Raw genomic sequence first — 22,176 nt, 5'->3', positions numbered from 1 at the left:
TATATTGAATGGTGTTCCTAATATTTTGTCCACTACGACCTCAATAATAGACATAGAGTAGAATACCACATTTTGACAGTGTGAACAAAAACTTAAAATGTATAATAAAACATACATAATGTATGTATAATTTATGGCAGAGCTATTGTATTGGATTGATTTAGATTGCACAGGTGTAATGAAGTGGTCGGTGAGTGACTGTATATCCCCCCCCATACCCAGAACACCTGTTATTTAACATGTTGCAGCAATTTGCCTCAGAGCAACTTTACAACATCCCTGTCTTACTTTTGTATTCTAATAGCAGATATGACTAGACTGTAAAATAAAGGGAAACTTTAAAAAAAACAAAAAAAAAAAACATAAATGCCACATACATCCACGGGGACCGCTAGATTTCACCGCTAGATGTCACTAAATCTCACTCACCGGTTCTTCAAACGTCATTGGCTAATCTGTTGTTTGGGTGCTACGTCACGGACACGGTGACCGTCTGTGGTAGTAACGCTCCGCCCTCGCTGGTTGACTTGGAAACCATCACAGCGTTGTTGGTGAAGTTAGAGGACGGCACAATCACTGCAGGTTAGTAACACGAAGTTACTGTCAGCTAACTGTAAGCCAGCCTATTAATATACATTAATGTGAGGAACTGATTTGTCTCTGGAGTTTAAGGCTGTTTGTCCAAGAACCTAAAATATTAATCTAACGGTAACAGACGTAGCTAGTGTTAGCACTTAGCAAGCTAACGCTAAGTAACGCAGCTATTACCTCGTCAGCGGAATACAGAAAACACGTCTAACCTTATAGGGTCATAGTGGTTTTGCTTCAGTGTTTTATTAAAATTGCTAAACTTCACTAACCTAAACTGTGTTGCAAAGATTTGTAGGCTTTGTATATAGGCAAAGCAATGTACTGTGGTGGGTGATCTAACATTAGCTGAGATTTCATTGTGCAGCGTTATCCCTGTTTTATATTTTTAGATTAAAGCTTCTCTCTTTTTTTCTTTAACATGACAGCCTTCTTCACTCAGAATGAGAGACATTTCGGTGCCTGAGAATGCCTGCTGGTGAGTTTTCTAACATTACTGTTCCCCAACACACCCTAAAAGTAGTATCACTGCAGTGTGAAAAATGCTAATTCAGAAATAAAAATGCCACTCAATCACAACTGTACATCATTGTAGGTTTAAAAGGTAAAGATAATTCAGAATAGCTTATTCAAGGTGCTATATCACTACATATACCATAGCATTTGATTATTTTTATTGATGCATTAAATGATAGATTCACAGTTGGTCTTAAAATAACAGTCCGGTGCCCAAATGAACACTGAAAGAGTTGCCCTAATCAATCCTCCTGTTCATACTAGAAATTAAAAGATCCCCTTCAAATGTACTTTCAGTGTAAGTAATAGGAACCAAAAATCCACACAGTCATTTTGTGCAGACATTCATTTGAAGGTTTATTTGAAGCTTATATGTGGCTTCAGCACTCTGAGTTAGTCACATAGTAGATATCTGCCGCATTTAGTCTTTTTTAACATAATATCCTGTCTTTGTGTTTCCTCGGACAGTGTGTAAGCTGGGGTGGAAGTAAAATAACAAAAAGGAGTAAGAGTCACTAAAATACTTTAACACTGAAATATATTTACTTGATTTGACTAATTTGGACAGCTGAAGCCTCATATTAGTGTTTGATGTTTAAATATGTTTTAGCACAGATGGATAACTGTGGACTCTGGCCTCCATCACTTACATAGTAAGCACATTATGAAGGCATCGTCTAATGGCTGATATGAATAGGAGGAATGATTACAACAAGAAAGTCCTTTAACATGTAAACACAATATCAGTGTTGTAGCTGATCAAGGTGGAGCTGATTTACGTATTTATATACTGTTGGGTAGTTGTCGGTGAATGCACATATTGCTATGATCGTGGTAACTGATCTCAACATAGCCAGTCCACATCCACTTTGCCCACTAATGGTAGTGTTTCCTTTTCACAGGTGAGAGTGAAGACCGGGCAACGACCCGGGAAAGATTCAACGATGTGTTCAAGAAATACACTGAATCAGACAAGAAAAAGTTAAAGAAGAAAAACTCTGAAACCAAAGAAACCATTGTGGTAAGGGTTGGGTTTCTAATATGTGCAGTTCTATCTTTAGTAGTGGAGAGCATAGTTACACATTGAAAAGTGTCAGAAAATGTGACTTAAAAGTTCAGCATACAGTGTACAGCAGGGGAAATTAGAATAACAACTTTTTGTGTAATTTTCCTCCTTCCCCCAAGATACACTGCAAAGTAATGTAAACCAATTTTAATGGTTGACATGTTATTAAAATAAATCCTACTTCTGTAGCTCCAGACTCTACAAAAGAATCTCAAACTCGAGAAGGATACAGAGGATGATGAGACTACCCTCCAGAACATATATCACCCTGAACAGGCTAGTCCACGCTTTACCAAAAACAAGCAGAGAGAGAGAGAAATAGCAGAAAAGGTTAACATCAATAACAGTCGAAACCAGGAGGAGAGTCAAACATCAAAAGGTAAGCGAAAAAGTAAGAGGGAGCTTCCCTCACTTCCTGTAACTGAGGACAGCACAAGTTACACCCAGCGGGATGCAGATGCTTCCAAGTCTGAGATTACTTTGGAGTCAGATGATGTCGGCGGTGGAAAGGAACCAAAACGGAGAAGTAAGAAAGGGAAAAGCAAAGGAGATTCAGAGGTCAAGGCAGAGAGCCAGGCTGAGGATGCTGAAGACAATCTGCTGCATGAATACCAGCAGCAGATTGCACAGGAGGAGGAAAGGACTTTGAAAAAGACACAGGCCAAGACAGAAGAAGACAGTTCAGTCTCCCAGAGTGTTTTACTGAATAATGACGTTGGAAAGAAGAAAAAGAAGAAGTTGAAATCTGTAATCACAGAGTCAGATGTGGGGTGCGTATATACCTATTAATATGATATGGTAATGTGGCTACAGGCTACTGTTTTTAGAAGCATGTTAAAGTAAGCTTTAATACTTTTCACTCCACCAGTGATCAAGATGAAGGTGCCGACCCGGATGTTGATGCCGAAAATGAAGCAGAATCAAAGGGAAGGAAGAAAAAGAAGAAGAAAAAGAAAGGTTATTAGATGATAATTGTCTGAAAATAAAGTTCCAAAAGTTGGCAGCATGTGATGTGGATGAATGCCATGTCTTATTTTCCTGTTTTCAGTTGTCCAAGAAGAGATTGAAACTGAGGCAGAAGCACCACAGAGACCAGTCTTTGATGACAGCCTTGTGCTGGGACTTTACGTACACAGAACAGATCGACTCAAAACGGACCTGCTGATCTCACACCCCATGGTGAAGATTCACGTCATTGATGAGATCACCGGAAAATATGTGAAGAAAGAAGACAGGTGAGAATGGATGCTGTCAAACCCAACCTCATTGCAGTTTAGTGTTTGTGTTTTTTATCTGTCTTGTTTAGTAGCTGCTTTATTTGCTTGAAATGTACTATTGCTTTCTTTTTTTCACAGCCATCGTCCAGTTTCCTCATTCTATGAACAAGAGAACGTTGATCACATTCTCCCCATCATGACTCAACCTTTTGATTTCAAGAAGAACAAATCAATCATCCCTGAATGGCAGGAGCAGATCATCTTTAACGAACGCTTTGGACATTTCGTACAACAAAATGACGAAAGCCCCAGAGTCATATTCTTCTTTGAAGTAAGAAATTTCATGTAGAACATTTTTTAACTTTGAAGCCAATTTCAATGTGCCTGTCAATCATTCTTTTCATTTCAATGTTTTATAAAGATCCTGGATTTCATAACTATGGAAGAAGCAAGAGCCAATGCTGACGTTGACAAGCATGAACGAGGATTCAGAAAGATTGCATGGGCATTCCTCAAGGTATTATATTTGGCCTCGCCATTTGGAAGAAAATATCATCCAGAATGTTTTTATTGCTTTTTTTAACGCTTATTTCGTGTTTCTTCCTGAATCTTTTAGCTAGTTGGCACGAATGGTGTGCTGAATATCGACAGTAAACTTCGCCTCCAGCTCTTCTGCCCTCCACCCAGGGCAAAGAGGCAACATAAAACAATTGATGTGGTCGAGTGGTGGAGGAAGCACCCCCGAAACAAATACCCATCCACTCTGTATGTTACGGTGAAGGGCATTAAACTCCCTGAGCATGTAAGTCCGTTGCTGCTTAACAGTTGCTACTATTAATTATTGCTTGATGCTTGATCTGTCTCTACTCAGATCATCTAGACGTACTGTATACATTTTTGATATGTTACAAGTTAGTTAGTAATGTAGGCAATCAAACCACCTGTTGATTCAGTAATATGTCGTGCCTGACTTACTGTTTGTTCTCTAGGTGGACCCATGTATTCGTTCTATGATGGCACTTCAGGAGGAGAGGGGGAGCACCTCCTACAGTGAACTGCAGAATGAAGCCACCAAGAGAAGCCTGACACAGACTCTAGACAACAAGCCGCCAGCCTTGAGATGGAACAGACTGCCTGGACAGGTCAGTAGAGTTAACAGACCTTATTCTTATTATCACAGTGATTACTTTAGATTTTTGACTTTTTTTGCCCCTTGTCAAACTCCAGTTACTGTGTCTGGCACTTAAAACAGAGTCAAAAGTATTTGCTCTTACTTTCTGACTCAGGATTGGTTTGACTTCACAAGTCTTAATCATAAATAAAAATATATAAATCTAAATCATAATAATAATAACAACAATTATATCTGTATAGCACCTTTCATACAATAAATGCAGCTCAAAGTGCTGCAGTACTGAGCCTTAAGCGGTGGTTTTCTGTTTAGGTCTGTCGGATTCCTAACAAGCCCATGTTGGCATTTCGTGGTGGTCAGATGGGCTGTTTCACAGTTCTCTTCTCTCATGCTGGGACACTGTTGGCTGCTGCTTGTGCTGACAGAGATGCTTTCCCTGTTGTAGGTAAGCAACACCTCACCTGTGAAAAAGCCCTCCTGCTTATGCTCATGAGCAGAAAACTCCAACTAATTAACTTGCTGTTTATATGCAGTTGTTATAAACATTGGAGGAGATTGACCTCAGGAGTCTGTAACTTCCAAGCTTATACAAAATAATTACATTGTGCAAAAAATAACTTGATCTTTTACTGTTTTAGTGTATGAGATCCCTTCTGGCAAAGTTTTGGCTGCCTTCAATGGCCATCTCAAAATCGTGTATGATCTCTGCTGGTCCAGAGATGATCGGAGTCTTTTGTCTGCCTCCTCAGATGGAACTGTCAGGTAGGTTTCTCTGATTAGATAAAAGAACAGGTAAAACTGATTAGAAGTGAATCAAACAGCAGTGTTTGAGGCAGGGACAGTTGCTGTAGCAGCTGTTTTGTAGCGCCTCTAGAGGGAGTGAGTACTCCTAATATAGCTGTTGTTCAGTCTGTCTTTGTCTTACCGGTGACACAGCATGTTTTGGGTTGCAGTCTTTACCAGCTGAAATTGTCTGACTCAAGAGTACATTTAAAGAGTATATTATTCTTTGTGTAAGGTAGTTTGCTTTATTCCATTTTTCTTCATCTTGTTCTCCTCCTTTAGAGAGTGGAACGTGGAGAGGCTTCTGGGAACGGCCCAGAAGGTTCTCCCGCATCCATCATTTGTGTACTGTGCTCAGTACCACCCTACAGCCCAGAACCTAGTGGTGACGGGGGGCTACGACTCTCTGGTGCGAGTGTGGAGGCTTGATGTCGATGATGTGAATGGCCGGCTACTGCAGGAGTTCGAGGGTCACAACGGTTTTATCAACACTGTTTGTTTTGATTCTGAAGGTATTTTATGTTTAAAATAGTGTGTATGTGCGTATGTGTGTGAGCCCTGTTGTAGACTGGCTGTCTGTCAGTTGGATATGTCTCTCAGTGTATGATGAGATAGGCCCACAGCCACCAGCAGCACAAGATAAGAATGAATTTGACCTTTTACATACTGCCTGCCCTTGTTTCATTTAAACATAATGTTTAGAGCCCGACCAATACTGGATTTTTGGGGCCAATGCCGATACCAATATTAAGAAGTAAAGAACTTCCGATATCGACATTTCACCTGATAATTTTATATATAAAGAATATATACATAAACATACATTCTTTACAATGAGCTCAGAGATCCCCTCCAGTTCCAATGTCATTTTAAAGTAGTAATTGTGGTGTATTTAATGTGAGGCTTGACTTGTTATGTAATGTGAATGAAGGCTATTGTACCTGTACACTCTCATGTCATGATGGGTTTTTTTCTTGTAATTAGGAAGGAGAATGTTCTCTGCAGATAACACCGGCCTAATCGTTGTATGGAAAACTTCAGTGAATGACAGAAAGCAACGGCAGCTATGTCACCACTGGTGTATAGAGAAGGTAACAGAATGAACTGTGAAATGTTTAATTCACGTACATGCCTTATAGTATACTGTAGATTTGTCAAATAATGATCTGAGTTGAAATTTGAAATCCTGCATGTTTTTTTTGTCTTGGCAGAAAATCGGTGAGAGTGACCTCAACGGTATCCCCATCAATATGCTGCAGCTCCATCCAAACGGGCGGTGCCTGCTCATCCATGCTAAAGACAGTGTCCTGAGGATGATGGATTTGAGAATGTAAATATGACAGAACTGTTAAAAAAAACACATCAGTGGAGGTTGCTGTCTCCTAAAATGACAGACTGGACTAAATGATTTTAATGACCTTTTGAAATGGTAACTGTTGAAGTGCAGGAGCAACTGGTTGTAGGATAAGCAAAGAAAATGTTATAAAAAGTGCTTTCTGATCTATAATATAAGGAAGGTAACCATAGTAACAATAATAAAACATTGTAGGTGAAGGCATCATGAAAAAAAAAAGAAGAATCATATTGTATTGCTTGGAAAATTTGCTGTTGAGGCCCAAAAACACATAGAATTAGTTTAAAATACATGTATATATATTTTTATCAGTCAAAATATATATTTGTACTTTCTTTTATATCTGCGATTTATCTGCCCCGTTCAGTCTAGCTGTTAAGAAATACACCGGAGCCACAAACTACAGAGAGAGGATCTATAGCACTTTCACACCATGTGGAAACTTCGTCTTTTCTGGCAGCGAGGATGGCATGGCATATGTCTGGAATACTGATACTGGTGAGTATCATGTTTTATACCCCACATAAAGAAACCAGTCACTTCTTAAAAGTATGACAGTATTCGGCACAGTGGCTCCAGCTGTCAATCTGTCTGTCTTCCCAGGTGACCAAGTCGCAGTGTACTCCGAACTTTGTTACCGCTCCGCTCTGCACAGTGTGTCGTTCCACCCTCACGAGAACATGGTAGCTTTCTGTGCCTTTGGTCAGAGCCAGCCTGTCCATGTTTACCTGTATGACCGCAAAGGTTAGAGCTTTTCTTGGTGAAAACATCTGACAAGTGACATTTTACTTATGTCTGGATTTAGCCCCTGAATCTCATTAACTGTGCTATGTTATTTATCATTATTGTCATTAATTTCTGATTATTTTACATAACCAATCATCTTATTAATTAAAGTTAAAAAATAATCAGCAGTTGGAACTATAATGAAACTAATCATTACTTGCAGTCTTATATAAATTACTAAAATGAGCTCCATTTCAACCCACTACAACAGTAAAATCCTGCTTTCACATTAATATATGTCTCAGCAATAGTATTATTTTTTCCTTAAAGAGGTATTAAAAAGGCCATTACATTTGTTCTTAAAAATGTGCAGATATCCTGTTAAACTTTTATTTCAGTCAGCTGAGCTTTTATGTGTAAATTATTACTTATTACTGATCTAAGAATGTCTTATGCTTTCCCACACAGTTTCCCAGCTGGAGGTGCACAATATAAAGACAATGAGCAGATCAGCTTCTGCTGACACCAAAACTTTCAGAAACACACCTGATTCCCTGATGTTTCAGGACACTGCTTCAAACATGGATCAGTACGCCCAGGCAACAAGACTTGCATTCAAAATGCAGTGTGTCAAAGAGCAGTTGGATTCAGTACTTGTAAATACTCTTCTTCTACTTCTTTATAATATACTTTGAAATAAGTAGTAGTAGTTGTCTTATTACAGTCTGAAGTACAACATGTGCATAATCTCTTCAAAACATTGTTTAGGAACCACATCAAAGATCTTCTGCTTCTGGATACATTTATGAAACAGGTACCGTCTGCATTTTAGATTGTTGTGCAGCTTTGGTTGTATGATTAGCATGGTACTGCATTATGAATTTACCTGTTTGTGCAACAGTGTTGTGTCTTCACGAACATGAAAAATATTATTTTTCTGTTTCAGAAAAAGTGTGCATCACTCACACTCGGAGGAGCGTGGTATCGGATGCTGGCACAGTAAGTTTTTGATCTGTATTCTTTAAACACAATACCGTGGTCTTCGATAAGGATGCACCTGCAGAGCCCTTCATGCCAACATTCATTTTGTTCTGTATAACAGGTTTTAATATAATGGGACCATTGTTATATCGACAGTTTTTTTAATGAGTGACCGGGGCAGGGAAGTGGCGTACTTGCTGATCATAATTGTTCTCCACAAACCATTACACACTAGAAGACAAGGTGACAAGAGTTCCTGTTCCTATTAGTCTGTTTTCTGGTTCGGTGCCTGTAAATAATGTAGGTTATGGCTCAGGTGTTATCTTTCTATTTATACTTCCACAAGAGAAGAAGGGGGACAAACAGCAAGAAAATAGTGCTCAAGAAGCAGCAGGCAAGCATAAACTAAACAGAACCCTAACTTAATTCAGTCTGTGTTTGACTGTGGTTACTTAGACAAGACAAAATACAAATAAACCATGTAGCTAATTAAGTTATGTAATTATTATTCAGCTTTATTTTGCCTAATTCTTATGGCCCAATAACAAATGCTCTGAGGCCTGGTAACATCCATGACCTGAGCCAATGTTAAAACTAACGCTGTCTTTGTTTTGCCCTCAAGCACTGAAAAGGGAAACACCACAAAACAAGAAATGATGGTTATAGAGTGTATATATATTTAATGATAAGTGACCTCTGTACATAAAAACACAATAATTACTGCCGTTCTGAAATGCAGTAATTACTATGCAACTCAAGTCCGGCTGGGTTTTTTTTTTCACAGACGATATTAAATGCCTCATTACCGCCTCCATCTCTCCTGTCGCCGCACTCCAAGCTGCAGCTCTCTGGTTCTCTGGCCGAGCAGTTTATCCCCCAAGCAGCCCTGAGCACCCAAAACCGTGAGTGGCTCATACCGTTAATCACATTGTTGTTTGTCTCTAACCAATGAATGGCTTTACTGCTGCTCTGTGACACCTGAGGTCAAATATTTCCAAAGATTATGAGTTGCACAAAGTAAAGACTGTGTGACCAAGACCAAATGCTTCCAGCGTTGTGGTTTTTAGTCTCCTGAAACATGTACACCATACACAGAGACGCAGATGGACCTCTTGTAATTTATACCTGTGTTCGTAAGTGAGCACCGTGAATACAAGTCACTGGATCATGTAACAGGCCACGATCAAATATTTATGTTTGCTCTTTGTTGTTGTTTTATTACTCTTAATTTCAGGCGGGTTCAGTCCAGTTGGTCATCGTCTAAAAGGAGCTTCATCTTTCAGGCTACAGACGGTAAGGCTGTTAATAGTTACTTTTCTGATGCATGTTCTCTTTTCTTTCTTTACTAAATGTAATCTTATCCAGATGAACTTTATCACACTGGTAGTCAGCTGTTACCGGAGTCTGCCAAATAATATGTCTACAAGATTAAAACAATATTCTCTTCTTTCCATCAGACCATTCCCGATCACATTTCCTCAGGCGTGGAAACTTCTCCTGTTCAACAAATAGTAAGTCTTCACTTGCAATTGTCAAGCTCAGTCACATGCAACTTTACCCATCTCCCAATCAATCTCTCCACAATTTGTGTTGCCCCTGTAGGTTGTCTCGCTCTACGACTACAGAGCTAATCGTTCTGATGAGCTTACCATATGCCGCGGTGATGTCATCCACGTGCTGTACAAAGACAACGACAACTGGTGGTTTGGACGCCTGGCCAATGGGCAGCAGGGATATTTTCTTGCATCTTATGTGGCAGATCAGAGTGAGAGGATTGTGTTTTCTTGTGACAGACACCTTGTGGATAATGTGTTATAAAGCCTTCAAATGTGATGCAAGATGCTAAGTTGTTTTTATCGTTACAGGGAATGTCAGTGAAGAGGTGACTCAGTCCGTAGATGCACACACAGTCTTGTCTGAAGGGACGTTTGAGAGGTCAACACCAACCAGGGTGAGGAGACAGAAAGATTCAATCCCATCTGTCTTAAATATGAATCTTTTTTCATCAGTAATAATGACTATGGGCTGAAAGGGGAAGGGCTGTTTAAACTGGTGAGGCGGAAACAGGGATATACATGATTGTACTCCAGATGCATGTGTTCTGTGTCTTGTTTACGGTGTTTCCGTTTCTGTTTGTTAAAGTGATACTTCAGCCAAAATCCATGTCCATATATCACCATCGAACACACTCTGCAGGCCTGGAAAATGCTTTAACGGCATTAAAGGACAAAAAAAAATACAGTCACACTGCTGTTTTCCCTCTTCTTTTTAATCCAACATGGAAATTGACACTGTTTTGACCAAAACAAGGGGAATGGACTTCCTGCAGTCATCTTATGTCAAAATGTGTGCTGTTACGTAACACCTGCAAAGATTGGTTTTGGATGTGCATCCTGGTGATTGCCTCGGCTGCAATGGGATTTCAGTGCTGACATGTTTTTGTCCAAGAAAAACAGTGTCGTCCATAGAAACGTGTCCATGCTCAGTTTGTTCCAGTAAGCCATTATTGTGACAAATACAGCTTGTTCATGCTGCTGGAAATTCTCTACTTTGCCATATTTTGGTGAAATTATGAGTGAGTTTTGGGAGTATCACTTAAATGAACAACTAATACATGATGGTTTATGGGCTATCGGATGGTGTGGTGTCTTTTCCTGTCTTCTTCTAGTTGCAATATCTTTTTTTCTCCTTCCTCACCTTTTCAAGGTCTCTGCTGCAATTAGTTCTTCTGGGGACCTTAAGTTTCTTTCTGAACCAACGCTTTCTGACACCGACCCTGAGTTGACTGATGCCAAGTAAGTATCTCACTTTGGTGCGTTCTCTTTCACACACAGGGTTAACTTACTGAAAACCATTAGGGTTTGACTTTTGCTCTTCTTAAAGAGAAAAAAGACGACACAGAGTTACAATAGACATGTTTAAAACTTATATAATGTCTTAGGAAAAAAATGCTGATTTCAAAATATGGTTTCCCTACAGAACTAGAAGGAAAAAGAAGGTGAAAAAACCAGGACTCTCCACAACATCCTCTCAGGGCATATTTTCAGATCCAGACGCTTCAGGGTCGGCCGGCAGCAGGAGGAGAGTCAGATCAAAAGAGAGACCTCTCCCAAAGAGACCGACTGGCCGGACTAATGGTGCCTTTGAGCCTGACACATGAACTAATGGACACATGATTGTTTTCCACTTGAGTGTTTTACACTTCTACTCTTTTTGTCATATAAAACACATTTTTGTAATGACAACACCTGACAATGACCTTCCAGGTGTGTTGTATTTTGCTAGTATTTTCATATTCTGTATTGTACTTAATACAGATTTATTAATGAAATGTAAAATTTTGTATATAAAAAATGTCTTCAAGAATTGTCAATTCAAGAATTGTGTTTTTTTATGTTGTACTTTTTTTTATTTATTAATGTAAATCAACAATTATGTAATTTTTTTTAACCAAAGATATACAGTAGGAAACAAAATGTCTGTAATATCGTAGTTCTGTTTTCTTAAGATATTCTGTAAGATATTAACAGAGTTTGTATATTCTATTTCTTCACAATAAAAATGCCGATTATTCACTAACTAATTTGTTCACCTCATACATTGCAACACGTAAAAGTTTTAAAATCACAATATCAAGCATCATAGTTGATATTTAAGTTATATTTTGATTGTGTGTGTGGGAAAATATGGAGAGCATGTGAAATGATGCAAATCAGGTCCCAAAATATTCTGATTGCTGCAGATCTATTTCACACTTATATTAGAGTATTAGTATTTGATACAGTCAAGTGGCAAGTGACCTATAAATTAATGTTAATGCTGCATTATTCATGATTTTATATCTAACTTTCAAAATGTTCTCACATATAAGGTGGCTATTAATACAACTTTTCTGTGACAGGCTTGGAATTAGTTGTACTTTAATGTTTCAGTAGATGACTTGGAAATATAACCACACTGCAGTACATGATGTCAGCTTTGCATACAGATGGTATGAATGGAGTAAACAAACATGCATTTCAATGATTTTACATATTTATAATTTTTATTCAAATCAGTACAAAAGTTAAGATTTCTTGTCTTTAAACATTTCAGTCATCCCTAGCTGCAAAAAAAAGTGACATGATTCTCCCCATTATATTAAATTATCCCACATATAAGGTAACATTTATTATCGCCTGTTTAATGCATCACTCTAAAAACAATATAAAACGGTTGCTTCCTTCATGTTACTAATGTGGTCAGCATTTGTCGTTTCATGGTGAAGTTCATGTGATGTATAAAAGCATTAACATTAATGCAGCTGCACTTAAGAAGAAAAGGCATATTTCCTGTGATTTCCAGTGACTGACTGACTACATTCACCCACAGATAAAAAAACGTACCTTGTAATATACTGCGTAGTATGTAACGATAATCTGATTTAAATATTATAATGTGAATGTAATTATAGTGAAAGTCAAGTTAGAGTTATATGGCTGTGTTTTAAGGCGATGTAGCAGTGACTACTAAAAAAACAGCTGACACTTATTTAAAACATTTACAATACTATTACATGAAAGTTAGCAACAAAATGTCTCATGTAAAAATCATTACAATCCCTGCCATACATAATATATATGCATATGTATATAATATATATAATTTAGAAGGGTTACAAAGCAATCAATAATAATATAATAATAAAAATCTATTTGTGTAATCTAATGCACCATGCAGGTAGCTGAGTTTAAGTTCAGTATGGCGTCCTTTCTTCGTATGGCTAAGGGTTTCATTCATTCAGGAGCGGGGTTCTTTCATCAGTTTCTCTATTCCGATCTTCTCGAACACTTGAATTTGGACAAAAAACAAAGTGTTAAACTCGCCATATTCTTGGAAACTGCATAAATATCCTTCCATGAGCTACACAGTATATATAAAAGTCTAAATATCCTTCAACTACTTATACAGTATATAAGACATCTCAATATACAGCAAAAATCTGATTATTGTAATTTAAGATGAATTACCTTTGTGGCTGTGGTCGTTGACAAAGATAATACACAGCCAAGCAAAAAGCCTGAGGAGAGCATGACAGGAGAGCGGGTCATTGAGTGTGGAAATGCCAAGAAACATGAATTATACGCTTCTTTCTCTATGAATCTATGAATGACACGCAAATAAAGTGACAACATTCACTGTATCATGCTGTCTCTGCCACACTGGACACTTTATACAGGCCTGAAAATCAGCCTTCTGTGTCTAACATACAGTTCAGTGCATGAGTATTCATGATGATATGGTCATTAACTATGAAATGGAATCACAAGAAGATAATAAGAAGCTGATATGCTGCACAAGTGAGTACGCTTCATGTGTCCTTTTCCTTACATGGACCACTTTAACAACTGATACTTACAGCCAAAAGCGCCATGCCTGCCTGAATGGTAGCTGCCCACTGAAAGCCCATATGTTGTGTTATAAGGCCACCCACAACTGGGCCATAAAACATCCTTCAAAAACAAAAAAAAAACAACAAAAAATTTTCACTTAAGAAACAAAATCCCAACATTAAAGATCAAAAGGCAGGAAATCAGTACCAACTAGCCAGATCATTTTTGGTAACATTTCACACATGTGCTCTATTAGATTACTATACTGTATACTGCTTCCATTGTACAGTGTTTGAAAGTCGGTCAAAGCCAGTACGACTTACCCCAAGGACCAAACTGCCCCAAATAGCCCAGACACCATCCCAAGAGTGCTTAATCCCTCTTCAAATCCATGGTCACTACAAAGAACAAACGAGAAGAATGTAGAGTATGTGTGGCGCCTAGGTTACATTTTTTTTTTAAAAACTGCATGTCATGACTATATGGTAACCCAACATGTGAAGCCACTCACTATGCACATGTGATGATCTCAGGAAACGTGGGGATTGCTGTCATGCCCAGAGAAAACCCAATTACACCAAGCATGAGGACCAGCAACCACAGCTGACTACACATGTAAAAAAAGACACACACACACACACACACCAATACAAGTTAATACCATTAGGAAATATGTTGTTTTTGTAAACAGTGAGACAACAACTGACCTATTGAATATTGCCAATGGTGGAAGTGGAAGTCTTACTTGGTTGCTTGTAATTACTGTCTGACAAACTAGTATGTCAACGCAACATAAAGCTGGTTGGCAACAAGTCACTGCACCCGGCCAAGAAATAGCCCCAAACATAACACCTTAATAAACCTCACAATCTTGTCATTTTTACATTTCAGTTGTTATACAGAGTTTTAGAGGCACTGACAGGCAGATTTTGTTACCTTCGGATATAAAGCCAGGCTAGTTGTTTCCTGTTTCCAGTCTCTATGCTAAGCTAAGCTAATGGGCTGCTGGCTGTAGCTCCACGTTAAACAGGGTGGAATCAAAGGAAAGAAATAAGAGTATTTTGTAATGGTAAACTATTCCCTCAAAGTAGAGAGTCTTAGTTACTTGCTACCCTCAACTTATGCTCACTTTGGGATGTGAAGAATGGGGATGGGACCGAGCAAAAAGAAGCCAACTGCTGTGGCGGTGCCTCCCGTCACCATGAACCAACCTCTGGTGGCCTGATAAACACCAACAAAGAGAGGATTTTGTTTAATGTGACAGATGTACAGATATGAAAGAATGATCTCTCTCTATTCAATAGTTTTAGTTGCTTTAATACTCACAGGGAATTTATCAGTGACACACCCTATTAGTGGTGAAGCTAGGCAATAAGGTAACGATAAACCAAGCATGATGAGTCCGACGTAGCCAGTTGAGAGACCAAACTAGTTAGAGAGAGAAGAAAGAGAAAAAAAACTGTATTTCTTCATCATTCACACTGTGCATTAAAAAACATTCTAACTAAAGTAATTTGACTTTTTTCAGAACAGAAGATATTACCGTCTCAATAGCGTACAGGGACAACGTGGCATCTAAGAAACCCAGACCTGCACTCAAGGTGAATATCACATAGCAGATCAGCACTATTTTCACACGAGTGAGAAGCCAAAAGAATGAGTCCTTTGAGGGGTCTGCCTCTGTGTAGAGAGAGGTCCAAAATACAGCTCACAGTTAAAATCTAAGAGAAAAATAAATACTTGATCAAATAACTTGTGAAATGTTCAAACTGTTACCGATGGATGGCAAGACGTAAATGTTGAAAGGAACCATAAACAACAGGAAACATCCAAGAAGCATAAAAGGGACTTCATATCCAAATGACTGGTAGAACCATCCTCCAACCGGTGGTCCCATGATAAGACCAAGCCCTGTGAAAATCTCCAAACTACCCTAAAGAGAGAGAAATTAAGCACATTAAAATATGCATTTACAAAACACAATGCATATGAGCATGAGTTGCTAATCAGCTTTATTACACCACACTGTATTTAAGTATTATTTTCCATGGCAATGGGGGAAAATACGACATACAAAACAACTCAAACTATAATGCTTTTTTCTTTTTGCTCGTGATGCTGAAGTCTAAACAACATGCCAGTCACACAAGGGTTGTCTACACTCACCAAAACAGTTGCCACATTGTTTGGGAATATTTTTGCTGTCATCGAAAAAGAAGAGGTCATCGCAGCAGCAAAGCCCAGAGCATCGATAGACCTTATTACAAAGCACAAAGAAATGAAGGCAGATCCTGCAGGAACTCGATCGAGTAACCTGCAAGAAAAGAATGAAAGCATTCATTCAGTGCCGAACAGGAATAAACATAGAAAGACTGAGATGATACAGGCTGTTAGCAGTGTGGAGCAGTGTGAAATATAAGGTGATGAAATGCAATAACTAAGAATAAACATTTTTACACCAGATGAAATCACAAATCTGTATTTATCTACATTCAGATGAAGTGGAGAAAAAACTACAAATTGAATAAAGAACCATTTATACTGCAAATACTGGTAGATTCTTTCAATTTGTAACAATTTGGCAAATTACATAAAGGACTTTTTCATGATTTTCTTACAGGAAGGTGGTGTTATTCTATATCTTTCTACTAGCAATCCATTGGTTCCTCTCTCAATAGACCTGTGTGACTCCCAGCTATAAGCCCATTTGTTCCAACTTGAGACATAAATCTTTAAAAATGAGTCACACATAATTACCTCTTTTTTTAAAGGTTCTGTAATAACCTAAAATATCTGGGCACAATATTTTTAAAACTATTTCACCCAAACACGAGTAAAATGGGATTCTTTTGGGGCCTCTTTTTAGTTGCGGATTTATGGCAGCAGGACTGTGTGTGTGGAATGATGCTGGGCAATATATCGATATCAGATCAATATTGCCCTAAATTTTGGATTTTGTAGTATCATGATATGGCATAAGTGTCTTTTCTGGTTTTAAAGGCTGCAGTAAAGTCATTCATTTTTTGAGCTTACCAGACTGTTCTAGCTGTTCTTTTACTTGCCTTTACCCACTTGACTATTATATCCTCATTACTGATGATTACAAATATCTCACTGTGTGAATATTTTGTGAAAGCTCCAATAGTCATCTCTACAATATTGTTGCAATATTGATATTGAGGTATTTGGTCAAAAATATAATAATACTTGATTTTGTCCATATAGCTCAACCCTAATGTGGCTCACAAATGTCCTGTTAATGCTTTTTGGACAGAGGCCTCAGGCACTAAGGAATAATACAGTATATATACTTATATATCGTTGTTGATTTTGGTCTTTTTTAAGTACAGAATATTGCTGTACAACATTACAAATGCTGATAAGTGAGCATTGTCAGATCTTTCAGTGCAAATGTCTGCTGTAACTCTTAATTCAGTGTTATGCAAGATACTCTGCTTTCAAAAACGTTCTAAAACTTACTATATTACACTAATTACTGTATGTTATATGTTTCTATGGCCATTATCATTATTCACACTACACAAAGGATCAACACCCACCCAAACAAAATGGTGCAGCCTGAAGACACAAAAAGCCCTGTAACAAGCATGAACTTCGCACCAATTTGGACAATCTGATGAGAGAGAATGAGGGTCAGTTACATCCACGCAACAAATCACATTTCACAGCACATTAACAGATTAAAAATAATTACATATACTTACATATTTCCCAAATACCAGTGAACCAATCAAATTGCAGACAGCGTAGCAGCCAAATATAAGACCGATTACAGTCTGACTGGCTCCTTTCTTTAGTGCCTGTGTAGAAAATATTCATGCAATTAATTTATAAGTATGAAAATAACATTTATCTCAGAGCAGAATTAACAAAAGTCAAATGTTCTCAACTTTTCCATTAAATGAATGCCTTGATTAATGATTGATATGTAACTATGTGTCACTCATTGTGTCTCTGCTGTACAGTTATTACAGATGACACCAGCTGATCGTTCTTGAGACCTGTGAGTCTGAAGAGAAAGTCAGTCATTCACTGGCCTTAAAGGAGGCTTTCTGATGTAGATCATGTGATTATTGGTCCATTTCATTGACAAGACAACACTGTTAAGTACTTAAAAGGAATTGGTGATGACCGGATGATCGGCTTCGACCCTGCTTTCCCTTTCCTCTCATCACCGTGACACTATTCTTCAGTCAAACACAAAGCATCTGTTTGTACTGTAGCTACCTACATCTTCACATACTTATTAACTTATCAATCAATTAACGTATCTCCTTGATAAAAATAATGGAGTTTTCAATACCCTAGCTAGATAGCACGTATCTGCTGTTGAATCATATCTCTGTTTTAAAGTGTATGTAAAAACAACTCCCACATTATTTCCGCTTTACCCAAGGTTATACTTTGTTTATCTCTCAGTCTGTTAGCTGGTAGATATCACAAAAACTTGATAACATAGTCAGATGAAAGGAGGTCAATAAGTCAACCACTGCACTTCATTTAGGGGAGTAGGTCTTGCATCCCGTGACTGTGTATCACTGTATGAAGCTTTGGCAAAAGTTCAAGAAGGAAGAGCTCTTTCCTCGGCCATGTTTCACAATGGGTGAGTCTCCTGTTTGATTTCACTCCATCACTTCTGCTTTCCAATGAAATTAAAAATCTCTTCATTCATAATTCTGACACCATCATGGGGTCTTAGGGTTTAATATATACAGTAGTAGTATATCACCACACGTGGATGCATGTGAATTACTTGATATTTTCTATTATTAAAATAAAACAATAGGATTATGGAGGTCATGTGCAAAATAACAGCACTGGAAGTATGCACTCTCAGTATTTTATGAATTCATGACAAATATTGTCCGTCTATTATATTCTACTAGGGTTTTTTTTTAATTAACACTTTACTGTTGCACTTATACATTGACTTTTGCGTCTACTGCCCTCATTAAACAAGACTATAATATACAAAAGCCAGGTAATAATCTTTGCTATAAAATATATGAACTGTGTAAAATAAAAATATAATAAGTAACAGATGAAGTCAAGATGAACAGTATTTATATCTCAACACATTTTGGCACAAATAAAATCATTCTATAAATTACAGAACAACAAAAAAAAGTATGAGAGCAGATAAAGAGTATCCAAACCTGGCACTCCTGTCTAATAACCCTTTAAAAAGGTTTAAAGGTCAATAAAGTTTTATAGTCGGTTTGATTTTCCAAACTGGACCACATCACCTTCCATACATTTATTTTACAACATATTGGATGGATTAGTGATGGTATACCAACATTTATGACTTTATTACCCAAACAAAATAAACCCATAAACACTGATCAAAGTATTTTTGTCCAATGTAGCCAATGACTAAGCTATGATATTGGTCATTGATATTGGACCATTAAAACTAGGCAGCTACAGCAGCCACATGTGAGTATGATTTTAGTTAAGCTTGGATTATTTACTTATTTGATATTCAAAAGAACAGAGAAACTTTATAAATGAGCCTGAGAGTTAGCCTACATAATACAATGTTTTAGCTGTAGTTCCTGGCCAGATGTTAAAAAAAGACTATAACATTGTGCAACAGTGGAACAAGGAAGAAAGAGTCAATACATTGGAAAAACGTCATTTTTATAGAGGAATGTAAAGTGGAGCATTATGCAGCGTAGTGGTCATATACCAAACCACAAAAAGGCCAGAGCAGCAAAACATTAAATATTTAATTTCACTTGTAAGATAAAACTTATGTTATAATGCTGTTTTTTTAATAAAGCCATTAGTTAAAATATTAAACCCCTCTTGTACCTGACATGGTATTTGTGTGCTTTAAAAGGGAGGCTTCTTTCAACTTACCTCATTAGGGAAAAATGGGCCTAATATTGAGTAACAGATCATAGAGCTAAAGTTGACAGATGCCATTGATATTAATGTGAGAGTCTGTTGTCTGGTCATTCTCCGGCGGGGAGGATCTGTTGTTTCTGCTGGAGTGCTGTCATCTGGTATGCACACACAAAAAAGGAAATGAGTAAAGATAAGGGAACAGAAAACTAGATGATAACAGACAGGATATACTATTTAATTAAACTAATAATTTATTTATCCAAATAACTATTAATGGTTATTTAGTTGGAAGCTGGTAAAAAAAAAATTCACTGTGAGGATAATTGTAATTTTCACACTGCATTCATTAAAGTTATTAAGGTCACCAACCTGTTTGCTGAGGATCAACATGTGGGTCCATTTCTTTAAAAGTTTAAAAGTGTTTTATTGTCCTGTTGTTGAGGTTTAGAAATGCCGACGGTGACACACAGAGATAGAAAGGAGGAGAAACACACACACACACATACACACACACAGCTCCTGTCTGACTGTCCGCTGCTCTTCAACCACACGAACAAATCACACACGCGCTATTTCCGTGTTTCCCCAAACTAGACAGATATTGAGGGACGAAATCTCACGTGGGTAAGGTTTTGGTTAACGTTAACGCTTAGTCTCGCGATAGTTCCCCCAACTAATATCTATTATAATCTACACACAGAGCTGGGAAGGTTACTTTCGAAATGTAAAAGGTTACAGATTACTACCTTGTTGTAATGTTGGCTCTGAGATAAGGCTGTTCAAAAGCCTTTTTCTTGTTTTATTTGATTGTATGTTTTAAACTTCACCATATCTTAATTGTTTAACTGTATTTATTCATTGTTTTATTTTCTCCTAATATTTTCTTTTGTTTCGTTTCTTTTCTTCTCTTTTACCCAATATAGTTTTGTGTGTTGTTGTGTTGCTGTTAATGTTAATGTTTCTCGACACCATTGTAAATTAGGATTTCTCCTCAATGGTCTTTCGAGGTAAAATAAAGGTTAATAAATAAATAATAAAAATGTAACAAGCAATGTAACTATTTCAATTACTTAGTCAAAGTAATGTAACTTCACATTTGATTACTTTTCGATTATTTTTCTAATTTTCTAACAAATGTTTTCAACTGTTAGGGGAAGTGTACTGATGTCAAACCCACCAAAATCTACCAAAAGTTCAGGTGTTTTTCATGGACATGATTTATGAGGGAGATCATTTCTCATAAAGCAAGGTTTATCACCTCATTTGAAAATGTTTTCATTAGTTCATGTAGCATTTGGAATACAAAATAAGAATAAAAAACAGCAATATATGTAATATTATATACATACGTATATAATGTAGTAACATGTTAAATATTTAAAAAATGAGGAAACACCCTCCTGAGCAAAATCTTAAAGGCCTGACTTCAGATGTAACCTCCTGTGTAATCATCAACATTTTCACAAGTAACTATAATTTTATACATATAATTACTATAAAAATACATACATAAATATATACTTTTTGTCTGAAAGCATTGGTCCAAACAGACTGAAGAAGGACACCTGTGGTGTGAGATCATTAAAAAGGGGGGGGGGGGGGGATGAAACAACAACAAAAACACTTGGAACAAATTATTTTTATTACTTTTTGGCCAGCCTATAGGTCCATGTAAACCTATGGTCACATCATATTTGTTTCCTTCACAAAATAAGAGAAAAAAAAGGCAACCAACTATTTATTAGGCAGTATTGCTGAAAACTGACACACACTGTCGCTGAAGTCTCTGAAGCTGCATTAAATGAAAACTCTCTGCATTAAATTCAATGTAGCCTTTCTGAAAATACTCTCCTTTAAAATAACCTCCTATTCATATATGACAAATGTCCAGACATTTCCACATTTGTTTCTTTTGTACATTAGCACCAAATCTACATGAATCTCACTCTTACTAACAGTTAATCTTGATAATTTGAATAGCTTCTACTTTGCAAGTTTGTTATCATTCTTTTTTTTCTACAAGTGTAACATCAAAAAACTCTTGGTACCATGTCAAAGCATAGGTGAAGTACAAAATTACTGAAATTAGCAACAAATAAGCACATTTTTCTAAGCATATATTGATGTCTGGTCATTTACTAAATACACACAGTGCAAGCAGCTTGATATTTTCTTTTGCAAGTACAACATCGGTTCTAAGTAGGTAGCATTATTGCACACAAGCTCTATCTATCTAAAGCAGCACTTTCAAAGAGGCAAACTACTGTACTTCACATTCAAATGCAGTTTTCAAGTAGCATCATAAACACCCAAATGAAAACAACACAGAGCCAGATTTTAAACTAACTGAGGGGATAATTTCCTAGCAATCTTTCCATCAACCTATTTTTGGTGCACATTGACCTACTCATGACAATTAGGGCCATACAGAAAAGAGAAATTAAAAGGGAGAGACAGAATTATGTAGCTTTGACAAACACGCTGAGATTAAAATAACACATGAAAACATATTGTCAGATCATAATGGCTGTGACTGAATGATGATGTACTGTACTGTGGCCAAAAGA

General features: G+C 37.3%; 2 protein-coding genes across 2 annotated transcripts; one reads left to right on the top strand and one right to left on the bottom strand.

Annotated features, from left to right (window-relative positions):
- Window positions 1–549: 549 nt before the first annotated feature.
- Window positions 550–11,652, top strand: ahi1 (Abelson helper integration site 1). The gene is made up of 27 exons (XM_053335555.1): window positions 550–582; window positions 1,017–1,066; window positions 2,007–2,125; window positions 2,360–2,940; window positions 3,039–3,127; window positions 3,219–3,405; window positions 3,526–3,718; window positions 3,809–3,904; window positions 4,004–4,189; window positions 4,377–4,529; window positions 4,832–4,964; window positions 5,158–5,281; window positions 5,585–5,814; window positions 6,287–6,393; window positions 6,514–6,632; window positions 7,024–7,154; window positions 7,260–7,400; window positions 7,851–8,038; window positions 8,151–8,196; window positions 8,329–8,381; window positions 9,148–9,265; window positions 9,598–9,656; window positions 9,821–9,874; window positions 9,966–10,128; window positions 10,229–10,314; window positions 11,070–11,158; window positions 11,343–11,652. The coding sequence occupies exons 2-27, from the start codon at window positions 1,057–1,059 to the stop codon at window positions 11,521–11,523; spliced, it is 3,636 nt and encodes a 1,211-aa protein (XP_053191530.1). The 5' UTR covers window positions 550–582; window positions 1,017–1,056; the 3' UTR covers window positions 11,524–11,652.
- A 1,170-nt stretch (window positions 11,653–12,822) lies between these two features.
- On the bottom strand, window positions 12,823–20,098 carry slc18b1 (solute carrier family 18 member B1). Its single transcript, XM_053335437.1, has 14 exons — window positions 19,979–20,098; window positions 19,622–19,764; window positions 17,461–17,556; window positions 17,296–17,369; window positions 15,902–16,049; window positions 15,512–15,668; window positions 15,279–15,415; window positions 15,062–15,163; window positions 14,865–14,956; window positions 14,247–14,342; window positions 14,059–14,133; window positions 13,762–13,855; window positions 13,373–13,422; window positions 12,823–13,192 (listed from the first exon to the last, which is right to left on the bottom strand). Exons 1-14 carry the CDS (start codon window positions 20,007–20,009, stop codon window positions 13,135–13,137), a joined length of 1,353 nt encoding a protein of 450 aa, XP_053191412.1. The 5' UTR covers window positions 20,010–20,098; the 3' UTR covers window positions 12,823–13,134.
- Between the last annotated feature and the right edge of the window lie 2,078 nt (window positions 20,099–22,176).

The sequence above is a fragment of the Scomber japonicus genome, chromosome 16, assembly GCF_027409825.1.
Source record: "Scomber japonicus isolate fScoJap1 chromosome 16, fScoJap1.pri, whole genome shotgun sequence".
Taxonomy (NCBI): domain Eukaryota; kingdom Metazoa; phylum Chordata; class Actinopteri; order Scombriformes; family Scombridae; genus Scomber; species Scomber japonicus.
The sequence above is the reverse complement of the archived record's forward strand: the minus strand, read 5'-3'. Positions and strand labels throughout refer to the sequence as shown.